This window comes from Echinops telfairi, unplaced genomic scaffold (assembly GCF_000313985.2).
Source record: "Echinops telfairi isolate 266 unplaced genomic scaffold, ASM31398v2 ScPeMD7_7458;HRSCAF=8496, whole genome shotgun sequence".
NCBI lineage: Eukaryota > Metazoa > Chordata > Mammalia > Afrosoricida > Tenrecidae > Echinops > Echinops telfairi.
Genome location: NW_022111358.1, coordinates 4,156,731 through 4,168,177, shown reverse-complemented (window position 1 = coordinate 4,168,177; position 11,447 = coordinate 4,156,731). Strand labels below are relative to the sequence as shown.

At 38.6% G+C, this 11,447-nt stretch overlaps 1 protein-coding gene across 1 annotated transcript in view; it reads left to right on the top strand.

Annotated features, from left to right (window-relative positions):
* TAOK1 (TAO kinase 1) overlaps positions 1-11,447 on the top strand; it is a 122,408-nt gene that overhangs the window by 78,136 nt on the left and 32,825 nt on the right. Inside the window, exons 9-12 of the mRNA XM_004706907.2 lie at positions 45-138; positions 4,670-4,751; positions 9,798-9,965; positions 11,045-11,248. Coding sequence (XP_004706964.1) covers positions 45-138; positions 4,670-4,751; positions 9,798-9,965; positions 11,045-11,248 — 548 coding nt within the window. The remainder of the gene's footprint in view (positions 1-44; positions 139-4,669; positions 4,752-9,797; positions 9,966-11,044; positions 11,249-11,447) is intronic.

The following is an 11,447-nucleotide window of genomic DNA, read 5'->3' as shown; positions in this document are numbered from 1 at the left end:
CCCTAGGCATGTATTCTAACTACAGTGCTTGCTTGTTTTTGCAGCGGAAAGGAAACCTCCTTTATTTAATATGAATGCAATGAGTGCCTTATATCACATAGCCCAGAATGAATCCCCTACACTACAGTCTAATGAATGGTGAGTATCATAAGAGAGAACTTACTCAACTTTATATAAATGAAATGCTTGTTCATGCTCTATTACAAAATGAATTTATTTGCTTAAGTAAATGTGTGCCTGAAGAGATTATTAAAATAAGCTTATTTTACCCTTTCTTGTATCAGGTTATTCTATATCATATATATGTTTAATAGTATGTACACATATAAACCCATATCTATGTATGTACATACACATACACGCATGTATACGTGTGTGTGCACGCCTGTGTGTGTATGTGTAGAGAGAGAGAGGCCTATCTTTTACATTGGTCTGAACATTTCCTGAAGGCGGTTTTTCCATCTCCATAACCCTTTCCCTAAGAAGCTTTTTATTCCAGCATGTCAAACCTATCAGGACAAGTCATGTCTATTTTCAATGTTCTTTTGAGTTTGGGGAACAAAAAGAAATCTGAAGGGCCAGGATCAGGATGGTAGAGTGCATTGGGCATGATTTCCCAATGAAATTCGCAGTACAGCCCTAACTACCCTCAAGGAAGGAGCAAGTGCATTGTTGTGGTGGGAAAGTCCTTACTGTAATTTCCCTGCCTTTTCCTCACTAGTGTGGTTTTCATTGTTCTTAAAACTTCTTCAACACAAGCCCTCATGATAATTCTGTGTCCTATAAGAAAATCTACCAAAATTACTCCTTTGTAGCACCAAAGAACAGTCACCATAATCTACTGTGCTGATAAATGTGAATGGCCTCTCACATCTTCTGGGAAACCAGTTTTTGATTGAACCTTTTTAAACACACCTTACTGAGACCAAGACAAGTGACGACAGCCATCCACTGATTGCAGAGACATGTTTAAACATGTTTTGTTTGGAATAAACCTATGCATATATGAACTAGAACTCTAGTAGCAATACTTTTTTACAACCATTGTATGTTACTTGACTTAGAAATCATTTTATCAAGGGCTCGTACAACTCTTATCACAATCCATACATACATACATACATTATCCATTATATCAGGCACATTTGTACATTTGTTGCCATCATCATTCTCAAAACATTTGCTTTCTACTTGAGCCCTTGATATCAGCTCCTCATTTTTACCCTCCTTCCTTTGCTCCCCCCTCCCTCATGAACCCTTGATAATTTTAAAATTATTATTATTTTGTCATCTCTTACACTGTCCGACCCTTCACCAACTTTTCTGTTGTCCATCCCCCACAGAGGAGGTTATGTGTAGATCCTTGTAATCTGTTCCCACTTTCTACCCCACCTTCTCTCCACCCTCCCCATATCACCACTCTCACCACTGGTCCTAAAGGGATTATCCACCCTGGATTCCCTGTGTTTCCAGTTCCTATCTTTATCAGTGTACATCCTCTGGTCTAGCTAGATTTGTAAGGTAGAATTGGGATCATGATAGTGGTGGTGGTGGGGAAGCATTTAGGAACTAGAGGAAAGCTGTATGTTTCATTGTTGCTACCATGAACCCTGACCAGCTCATCTCTTCCCTGCGACCCTTCTGTAAAGGGGTGTCTAGTTGCCTACAGATGGGCTTTGGGTCTCCACTCTGTACTCACCCTCATTCACAATATCATTTTTTGTTCTTTGATGCCTGATAGTTGATCCCTTCAACACCTGTGGTCACACAGGCTGGTGTGCTTCTTCCATGTGGGCTTTGTTGCTTCTCAACTAGTGGCTGCTTGTTTATCTCCAAGCCTTTAAGAGCCCAGACGCTCTTTCTTTTGATTGCGGGGCACCATCAGCTTTCTTCACCATATTTGCTTATGCACACATTTGTCTTTAGTGATCATATCGGGAAGGTGGACACCCGCTGATATGATTTTTTTTTGTTCTTTGACGCCTGACACCTGGTCCCTTCTACACCTCGTGGTGTCTCTGGCTGGTGTGGTTCTTCCATGTGGGCTTTGTTGCTTCTGAGCTAGGTGGCCGCTTGTCTACCTGTAAGGTTTTAAGACATTAGACGCTATATCTTTTGATAGCTGTGCACCATCACCTTTATTCACCACATTTGCTTATGCACACATTTGTCTTCAGCGATCGAGTAAGGAAGGTGTGCATCATGGAATGCCAATTTAATAGAACAAAGTGTTCTTGCATTGAGTAACTATTTGAGTGGAGGTCCAATGTCCCATCGGTTGCCTTAATACTAAGCCTATAAATATATACATATATGCATGTATATCTATTTCCCCATCATCCTATATAAATATATTTACATATGTACATGCCTGTATTCAGACCTTTATAAATGCCCTTTGCCTCCTAGTTCTTTCATCTATTTCCTTATATTTTCCTTTTGTCCCACTATCATGCTCAGCCTTCATTTGGGTTCAGTAATTTCTCTCGGTTACATTGCCCTTGCTGAATCCCTACCAGGTCTCTCACACCTTCCTTGCTACTAATTTTGGATCACTTGTTGTTTCCCTGTCCCTGGATTGGTCAACACCACCTCCTTTCCCCCGCCTCCCCCTCTCCCATGTCTCCCCGGAACCATCGGTCCCTTTGTTTTCTCCTCTAGAGTGATCATCCAGCCTCTCTTATCAGATAGATCTGCAGAGTTAATAATCTGCACCTAAAAACAAAGCATAGCAAGACAAAGGGACAAAAGAGAACACGAAGACAACAAAAAAGAAAACAATGACCCAGAAAAGAAAAAAGAAAGAAAGAAAGAAAATTTTTTAAAGGAAAGAAAAACCTGTAAATAGATCAAGGTCTGACTTTGTTTGCCTCTAGGCGTGTCCTCCAATCAAGTCCCATAGGGTGCCATGCTCTGCCGCAAGCCTTTAGTGTTTTGCCTTGGTGTCATGGGGTCAAACCAGGCCAATCCCGACACTGAGTCTCCAGTGTTGTCCCCCATAGGGCCATGGTCAGCCAGGGATGTCGTGTCTCACATTGGGATCAGTCATATGGTCCACTCTGCATTGGCTGTTGGAGGGGGAATATCATCCCCCAGACCTGGTGGGCCAGGATGTGCTCCACTCTCTCTTCCTCCCCATTCTTTTGCTCCCATGTGCTCTGATAAGACGTGTCTCTCTCCCCCTAGGTGCAGCTTCATTGCCGTCCTCTAAAGTAAATTCTTCTGGGGAGAAATACAGCTTTTTAACACCCCCCCCAAAAAATGTATATTTTAATTATTTCTTTAACTTTAGGAAGATATATTACCCTAATACATAATAAGCACTATGATTTAAGCATTAGTATTTTATAACTAAAATGTATAACTTGCCACAGCTTGTATTTCATTTGAGAAATCATTACTAATACACGTGGTAATAGGTAAAATTATACAATTTTATTAAATGACTAGGTAAATAAAAACTTTGGAGTCATTTTAATTGTAATAATGATATTTGTTATTATGCTCAAAGGTTTCTTCTCCTAGTGCTTTCTTGATTTGATATAATCAATTCCATCAAAAACGTCATAGTTTTACAATACTAGGATTTTTAGTATTGTTAGAAACCTGAAGAAGTAAATTAATTCCTGAGATATACCTAGTATTTTTATGTTTCAACATACTTAAATATTTTTAAATTTGCAAGTAGCTACATGAATCAGATGCTTTATTTTTTAAAGATTTTATACAGGTCTAAGCTACTTATGCAGAGATTTATAAAATGAATCTTTTGGACCAGAGTTACTTTAGTTTTAGGAATATATAAGTAATAAATTTACTCAAAATTGCCTTTATTCTGTTGGATATACAAGGAACTTACATTTATTTGAATATTGGCAACAAATTTTTATTTTTTTAAAAAATCATTTTATTGGGGGCTCATACAGCTCCACACATATACATCCATTGTGTCAAGCACATTTGTACATTTATTTCCCTCATCATTCTCAAAACATTTGCTTTCTACTTGAGCCCTTGGTATCAGCTTGTCTTTTCCCCCCTCCCTCCCTACTTCCCCCTCCCTCATGAACCCTTGATAATTTATAAATTATTATTTTGTTCAAATATTGATTTTTTTTTATTGATTTACTGAACTCCAGTCAATACCATAATATGTTAAAGATGTTTAACTGTGTTTTAAAAAATACTTTGATTTTAAATTTAACGGAAGGCTTACCCAGTTGCTCTGGGCATCAAATACTCAGATGTGGGGAAAAAAAAATCTCTTTCTGGAGCACTGTTCTGAAACATGCTGTATTGATCATTCAAGGGTCACACGAAGGAGAGATGGCTTAGAGAAGGGGCTAGCAATTGAGAAGAATGTTACCTTTCTTTGAATGCAGTTTGTAAAGTGTAGCTAGACTTCCTTAATTTTTTCTCAGTACATAAAGGGTTGTGATCATTAATATGTGGCAGCAAGGTTTTCACATTATCTGTGCAAGTTTCTGGAAAATGATGAATCATTGGTTACATTCGTTTTCAGTTTTCATTCTTTGACTTGTATGAACTATAAAATATATCATAGTCTTTGTTTCCATTTTCCCTCTTACCAATATGCACAAGCCTTGATTTGTGGATGCGTTTCAAAGGAAATAGCAATATGTTCACTTGATACTTTCCTTTACAATAGGTCTGATTATTTTCGAAACTTTGTAGATTCTTGTCTCCAGAAAATCCCTCAAGATCGCCCTACATCAGAGGAACTTTTAAAGGTCAGTTTTAATTGTATTCTGTATTTTCAAAAAAATTAAATTTTAAATATTCTATAGTCTAAAGAAAGTGTTCTATTTTCTTATTCTTAACCAAAGATTGGATATGCTCTATTAGTTCGTGAAAACAGAGATTGCAAAAGAAATTGTTCAAAACAGACATGTTTTCGTTCCCGCTTTTTGAAATTTAGCTTTTTAAATTTAACCTCTTTCACTCAAGTAACTTCTATCTCAAAGCAACCTTATGAATTTTTAGCTCAGCAAGGGGAATGTTATTTTGAATCATGTAAGTTCAATTTTCAGTTGGATTGATTGCTAAGTTTAATTTTTGCTTTTTAATAACACGTTATTGTGTTTTGGGTGTGAAGGTTTACACAACAGTTTAGGTTGCCCATTCATAAATTTCTATACAAGTTGATAGTGGTTTTCATTCTTCCCAAAGAGTGAATATTTCTATTCTGTTCCGGTTGCTCTGTGTCTCTTAATCTAGTTTTCCCGAATCGCTTACTTTTTTCTTGTTTTAAAGTAATTGTTAACTATTAAGTCTCATGTAGGTGTGAGGTTTTTTTGTTTTGTTTTGTTCTGTTTTTAAGGGGCACAGCACTTACAGGTGATGCTCTGTTGTTGTTGAGCCAGTTTGTTATTTAGCAACTACTACCCTGTTTCCCCGAAAATAAGACAGTGTCTTATATTAATTTTTGCTCCCAAAGATATGCTAGGTTTTATTTTCAGGGGATGTCTCATTTTTCCATGAAGAAGAATACAGTACACACTTATTGTGGAACAACAACAAAAAGGAAATTTATTACCTGTATATGGTACAGTAGTAGCTGTCATCACAAACCAGCATAGCCAGACAAACTGTGAATCCTACAGTATCAAGAATTTCTTGTTACTACCATTATTTCCATGTTCAACAATCTATGGTACATTTACTCATTTATTCAATGACAGTCATGTTATCATTTTCTGGAACATCATTATAACAATCCAAACCTTTATTTTGGGGGGGATGCCTTATATTTCAGCGAGAGGCAAAACTGTTTAAGTAGGTCTTATTTTCGGGAAAACATGGTAGATGACCTCAGGGGTTATTTTGGTTCAGGGTTTGAAGAGTATCGCAGGACAATAGTCTCTGAGATTAATCCAGTCTCAGCCATATCAGCAAGTCTGGGTTTTGTTGTTTTGTTTGGTTGGGATTTGAAGAGTAATTTTACTGTGTAAAGGATTCTTAGTTGGGTGGTTTTTCTTCTTCTTCTCTTCCTCATCCTCTTTTTTGTCTTTCACGATTTTGAATGTATTAGTTTATTACCGCCTTGCCTGCCTGGTTTCCATAGGAAAATCTGAGCGTATTCTGATTGGTTCACCTCTAACGGTGACTGTAAAGAAATTGACTAGGAGTTGTTGTGGTGATTTTCTTTTGGAATCAATTCTTTTGTGGCTTTCTGGGCTTCTTAATTGTTTTCGTTCTGTCATTAGGGAAATTCTCTTTTAATATTGTTTTTTCAACTGTTTTCTGTAGTTAAGTTTTCTTTCTGTTGTGCAATGTTTAGCAAATGTAAGTTATTTCTTTTGATCATATAGAAGTTTTAGATTTACTTCAGTTTTGTTTCGGTATTACATTTTTGCTGCTTGTATTTTGGTCTTGAGAAATTTGTCTTTAGAGATTACAGATTCTCATATCCATTGTTTCTATTGTTTTGTTCTTTGAAAATGCTATCCAGATCTAATATCTTAGTGTTTGCCTTTTAAATTTCTATTTCAAGTTGTTGAATTATTCCTAATTTTTTCATTTATTTTGTCAGATTGGTCTTGTAGTGCTTTTCTGAGTCCTGTCTTCTGGGTTTGTTTGTTTGTTTCTGTGTTTCTGTCGATTTTTCCTCCATTCATTTAAAACAGTTAAAGATCAGTCCCCTAAATTTTCTCATAGGGAGATCTAAAGCAGCGATTCTCAACTTATGTGTCACAACCCCTTTGGAGGTCAAATGACCCTTTCACATATGTTGTCCGATTCTTAACAGCAGCAAAATTAAAGTTATGAAGTAGCAATGAAAATAATTTTATGGGGAAAATTTTTTTTAAAATAATTTTATAGTTGAGGGGATCCCCACAACATGGGGAACTTTATGAAAGGGTCACGGCATAGGGAAGGTTGAGAACCACTGCTCTAAAGCTTTCTGCTCCTCCAGAGCCAGTCCTGTGTCCACTTCTTCATGTATTCCGCTCAGTTGAGCTGTTTTCTCGTGTTTCTCCACATGCGCATAGCAATTAATGCGGCCTCTGAGATGTGGTGTTGTATTTCCATTTCTCTCCAGGATTCCCACACATCTGTGATAGATCCTGAAGAATCGAGAGTGGCTAGGTCATTTGGTATCAGCCTATGAGTAGGGGCCAAGGACAGAAAAAAATTAAATATTGCCCATGTCAAGTTCCTGGTTTAGGAGTTGGCTTCTGAGTTTTCAGGGAGTGCAAGCCAATGATCAAATGCAATGAGTGCTGAGGGACAGAAACGAGACTATCCAAGATACTGCCCACTCACTGACTTTGTATATCAGAGGTCCTTTTAAATTACTCTCCTCTGGGCAGGAGCCAACAGACAGGCATGTAATAACTTCTTTGAACCCTGGGTCTACAAAAAGATGAGGTTCAAACTCTCCTTGGCTAAATCTCCCTGCCCGCGCCTGCCCCCCAGCTTACTGAACTCTAAACTGCCCAGGCTGGCTCATACCCCTAATATTCCAGGGAAGCGTTAACCATAGTCCAGTCCCAAGAGTTCTAGCCATGCATTGAGAGTCCGTCTCTAGCTGGTTTGAGTCTCTTCTATGTGTTTAGAATCCTGTGACCCTCTCAACCTTAGGGTGTAGAAACGGGAATTTTCTCACCTCAGAGTTCAGTCACTGTCCCCACCGAGAATGTTGGGTGAGAAATGCTGGTGTCCTTGCCATTAATTAGGATGGATGTGGAGACCTTGTGTTAGCTCACCTTTTCCTGTCTTCTGTCCTCTGTCCACTGGGGTTCAGAGCACTGGGGGTTGGGCAGTTCTTCAGGTGTACTTTCAGGACACCACAGAATAGGCTTTTTGGGGAGTTTATTGTGGTGATTTCTCCCTCTAAAGATAGCAGGGTTTTATTGGTATGGGCTTCTGTTCTTTTTTTTTTTTCTGTTCTTTTTTAACATTTTATTAGGGGCTCATACAACTGTTATCCCAATCCATACACACATCAATTGTGTAAAGCGCATTTGTACATCGTTTCTCAAAACATTTTCTCTCCATTTAAACCCCCGACATTAGGTCCTCATTTTCCTCCTCCCTCCCCGCTCCCCCCTCCCGCATGATCCCTTGATAGTTTATAAATGGGTATTTTGTCATATCTTGCCCTGTCTGACGTCTCCCTTCATCCACTTTTCGGTTGTCTGTCCCCCAGGGAGGAGGTCACACACAGTTCCATGTAATCGGTTCCCTCTTTCCTACCCATTCCCCCTTTACCCTCCCTGTTTTGCCACTCACACCACTGGTCCTATAGGGCTCATCCGCCCTGGATTCCCTGGATTTTCAGTTCCTATCTGTACCAGTGTACCTCCTCTGGTCTAGCCAGTCTTGCAAGATAGAATTCGAGTCATGGTAGTGGGAGCGGGGAGGAAACCTTTAGGAACTAGAGGAAAGTTGTATTTCTCATCATTGTTACATCGCACCCTGACTGGCTCATCTCCTCCCCGAGACCCCTCTGCAAGGGGATCTCCAGTGGCCTACTAATGGGCTTTGGATCTCCACTCCGCACTCCCCCCATCATTCACTATGGTAAGATTTTTTGTTCTGATGATGCCTTATACCTGATCCCTTCGACACCTCGTGGTTGCATAGGCTGGTGTGCTTCTTCCATGTGGGCTTTGTTGCTTCTGAGCTTGATGGCTGCTTGATTACCAGGCTTCTGTTCTTTTGTGGAGGTGCAAAACTCTGGTTCTTGAGTCTCCTACCTTAAAAAAAAAAAAAAAAAACCCCCCCCCCCCCCCTCCACACACACACACAAAATTTATTTGAAGAGGGTTTCGCAGAACTTCCAGCTATGTGTCCAGGATGCATTGGGATCTGGCCAACAAGGGGGGGAAATTATTTTTCTTAAATGAGTTCACTAAACAAAAGCTGTATATGATAAGGGGAAAGCCAGCCCTCCTGTGTGCCCTCCACCCTTGCTGGGCTCCCTCCAGTCCTGGCTGCATTTCCTGCAGGCTCCAGCATCAGCCAGTGGGCCTTAGGACTGACCATAAACGAGAAAAATAAATAAATAAACGCATTGCCATTAAGTCAGTGCTGACTCACGTGACTCTGATAGGACAGGGTAGAACTGCCCCAATGAGTTTCCAAGACTGTAACTGTTTACAGGAGTGGAAAGCCCTTTCTTTCTACTGTAGAGTGACTGGTTGTTTTGAACTACAGACCTTGCGAATCGCAGCCCAACTCATAAGCACAGTGTTAACCAGGGCTCCTTACTTGAGAAAGAACCTCAAATTTTTAATAAAATGTACAGGGAAGGATGGTTCTTTAAACACAAGGTGTATGTACATAAGTGACAATTTTGAAAAATATAAGAAGTCTGTAAAACAGTAGCTTTAGATTATATTAATTATCTTTCTGGTTATTATGGGGTCATTGTATCTCAGTGGTAGAATTCTCACTTTCACTGTAGAGACTCGAGTTCATTCCTGGTCAATACATTTTATTCATAGCCTCCACTTGTCAGTGGAGATGGAACAGGTTTTAGTGAAGCCTCCAGGCTAAGAACTGGTGACCGACTTCTGAAAAGCAGCCTGTCAAAACCCTATGGGTCACAATGGTCTGAAGCACATTCAATATAGGGTGGTGCAGCACTTAGTAATGTTTTGTTTTATGTACATATGACCGCCATTAGTCAAGGCCAGTTCAGTGACAGCTAACAGTATCATCATGATTATCTACGACAATAGCTGTAATGCCTAAGATTAAAGAATAGTTTGACTAATTGGGAAATAAAAAAAGGCTTAAACTTCACTTACTTTCTACCCTTAACCCAGCACATGTTTGTTCTTCGGGAGCGCCCCGAAACAGTGTTAATAGATCTCATTCAAAGGACAAAGGATGCAGTAAGAGAGTTGGACAATCTGCAGTATAGAAAGATGAAGAAACTCCTTTTCCAGGAGGCACATAATGGACCAGCAGTAGAAGCACAGGAAGAAGAAGAGGTAATAATTTGGAAATGACTCAAATATTGAGCTCTTTTTGTTGATATCTTATGCAATCTGTCATGCCAAGAATATACTTTTGTTACTAGTGACTCCCAAATTATATTTTCTTACAGTGGTTTTATAAGATCCCAGGTGGAGAAAAAGGTCTCTGATCATGTTAGAATGCAGTCTCTAAACCCAACTCTTTTATGTAATGCATAGTAAAAGCTCTGACAAGTATTTTGTTAAAGAAACCTGTTCGATTGTATTTATCTAGTTTCTTCTATATGTCTTGCCTTTTTTTGGCTTTTATTTCTTCTGTTGTTCTTTATTTGTTAAAGTTGAATGAAACCAAACTCACTGCCATTGAGTTGAAGGCCTACTCACAGTGACCCTCTAAGACAGTATAGAACTGCCCTCATGACTTTCTGAGACTACAACTCTTTACAGGAGTAGAAAGTTCTGTTTTCCTCCTGAGAAGTGGTTTTCAACTGCTGATATTGCAGTTAGCAGCCCAATGTGTAACCCCTACCATGGCTTCCTACTACTTAAGGAAAGCATTCATACATTTGAATCTATATGTAATTTTTAGTTTACACAGTAATAGGTAAAAAAATTAATGTTAAATTATATGATGAAAGAAAACATAGTTTAGGAACTATACTTGGAAGAAGAATAATCTAGTTAAGGCTTCTATAAAGAATAACAATTAGAAGGTATTTATAGCATTTAAAAAAACATCTTGTATTAACCATGAAAATGAGAAATAAGCAGAATCTCTGCAGTTGTGCCCTGTGAGGTGTATGATAGAAATGGTTTTAAAAATATAGCCCCCAAAATGCTATAATTCATAAACAACCCAAAGCTGATTGACTTGTTTACACAATTGGGTAAATTTTGTTTTTACTGCCTATTTTTGTTTGTTTTTCTGTCAACTAATATTGGGAAAACATCACAGGGTTGGCTAGTACAATTTTTTATACAAGACCTGTAACTAACTTTATAAAGATGGCATGCCAAGCAGTTTGGTAAGTGCTTACAGTCAAGAACAAAGAAAAAGATATAAATATTTGATCCTAATGCTCTTTTTTCCTTAGGAACAAGATCATGGTGTTGGTCGGACAGGAACAGTGAATAGTGTTGGAAGTAATCAGTCTATTCCCAGTATGTCCATCAGTGCCAGTAGCCAAAGCAGTAGTGTTAACAGTCTTCCAGATGCCTCAGATGACAAGAGTGAGCTAGACATGATGGAAGGGGACCACACAGTGATGTCTAATAGTTCTGTCATCCACTTAAAGCCTGTGAGTATTTAGATTTCTGTAAACAATTTCAACTTTAGTAAATAAATTTTCTCAACTTATTAGTTTCAGAAAAGGTGGTTTTCTTTAGTGCTGGGCCTTTTTAGGTAATTTATTTTAAAATGGTAATAGGCTTCTTAATTTCCAATCTGGTGTCTGCATTTGTAAACACATGTTTTGAGAATTAATAAAAAATGTGTAA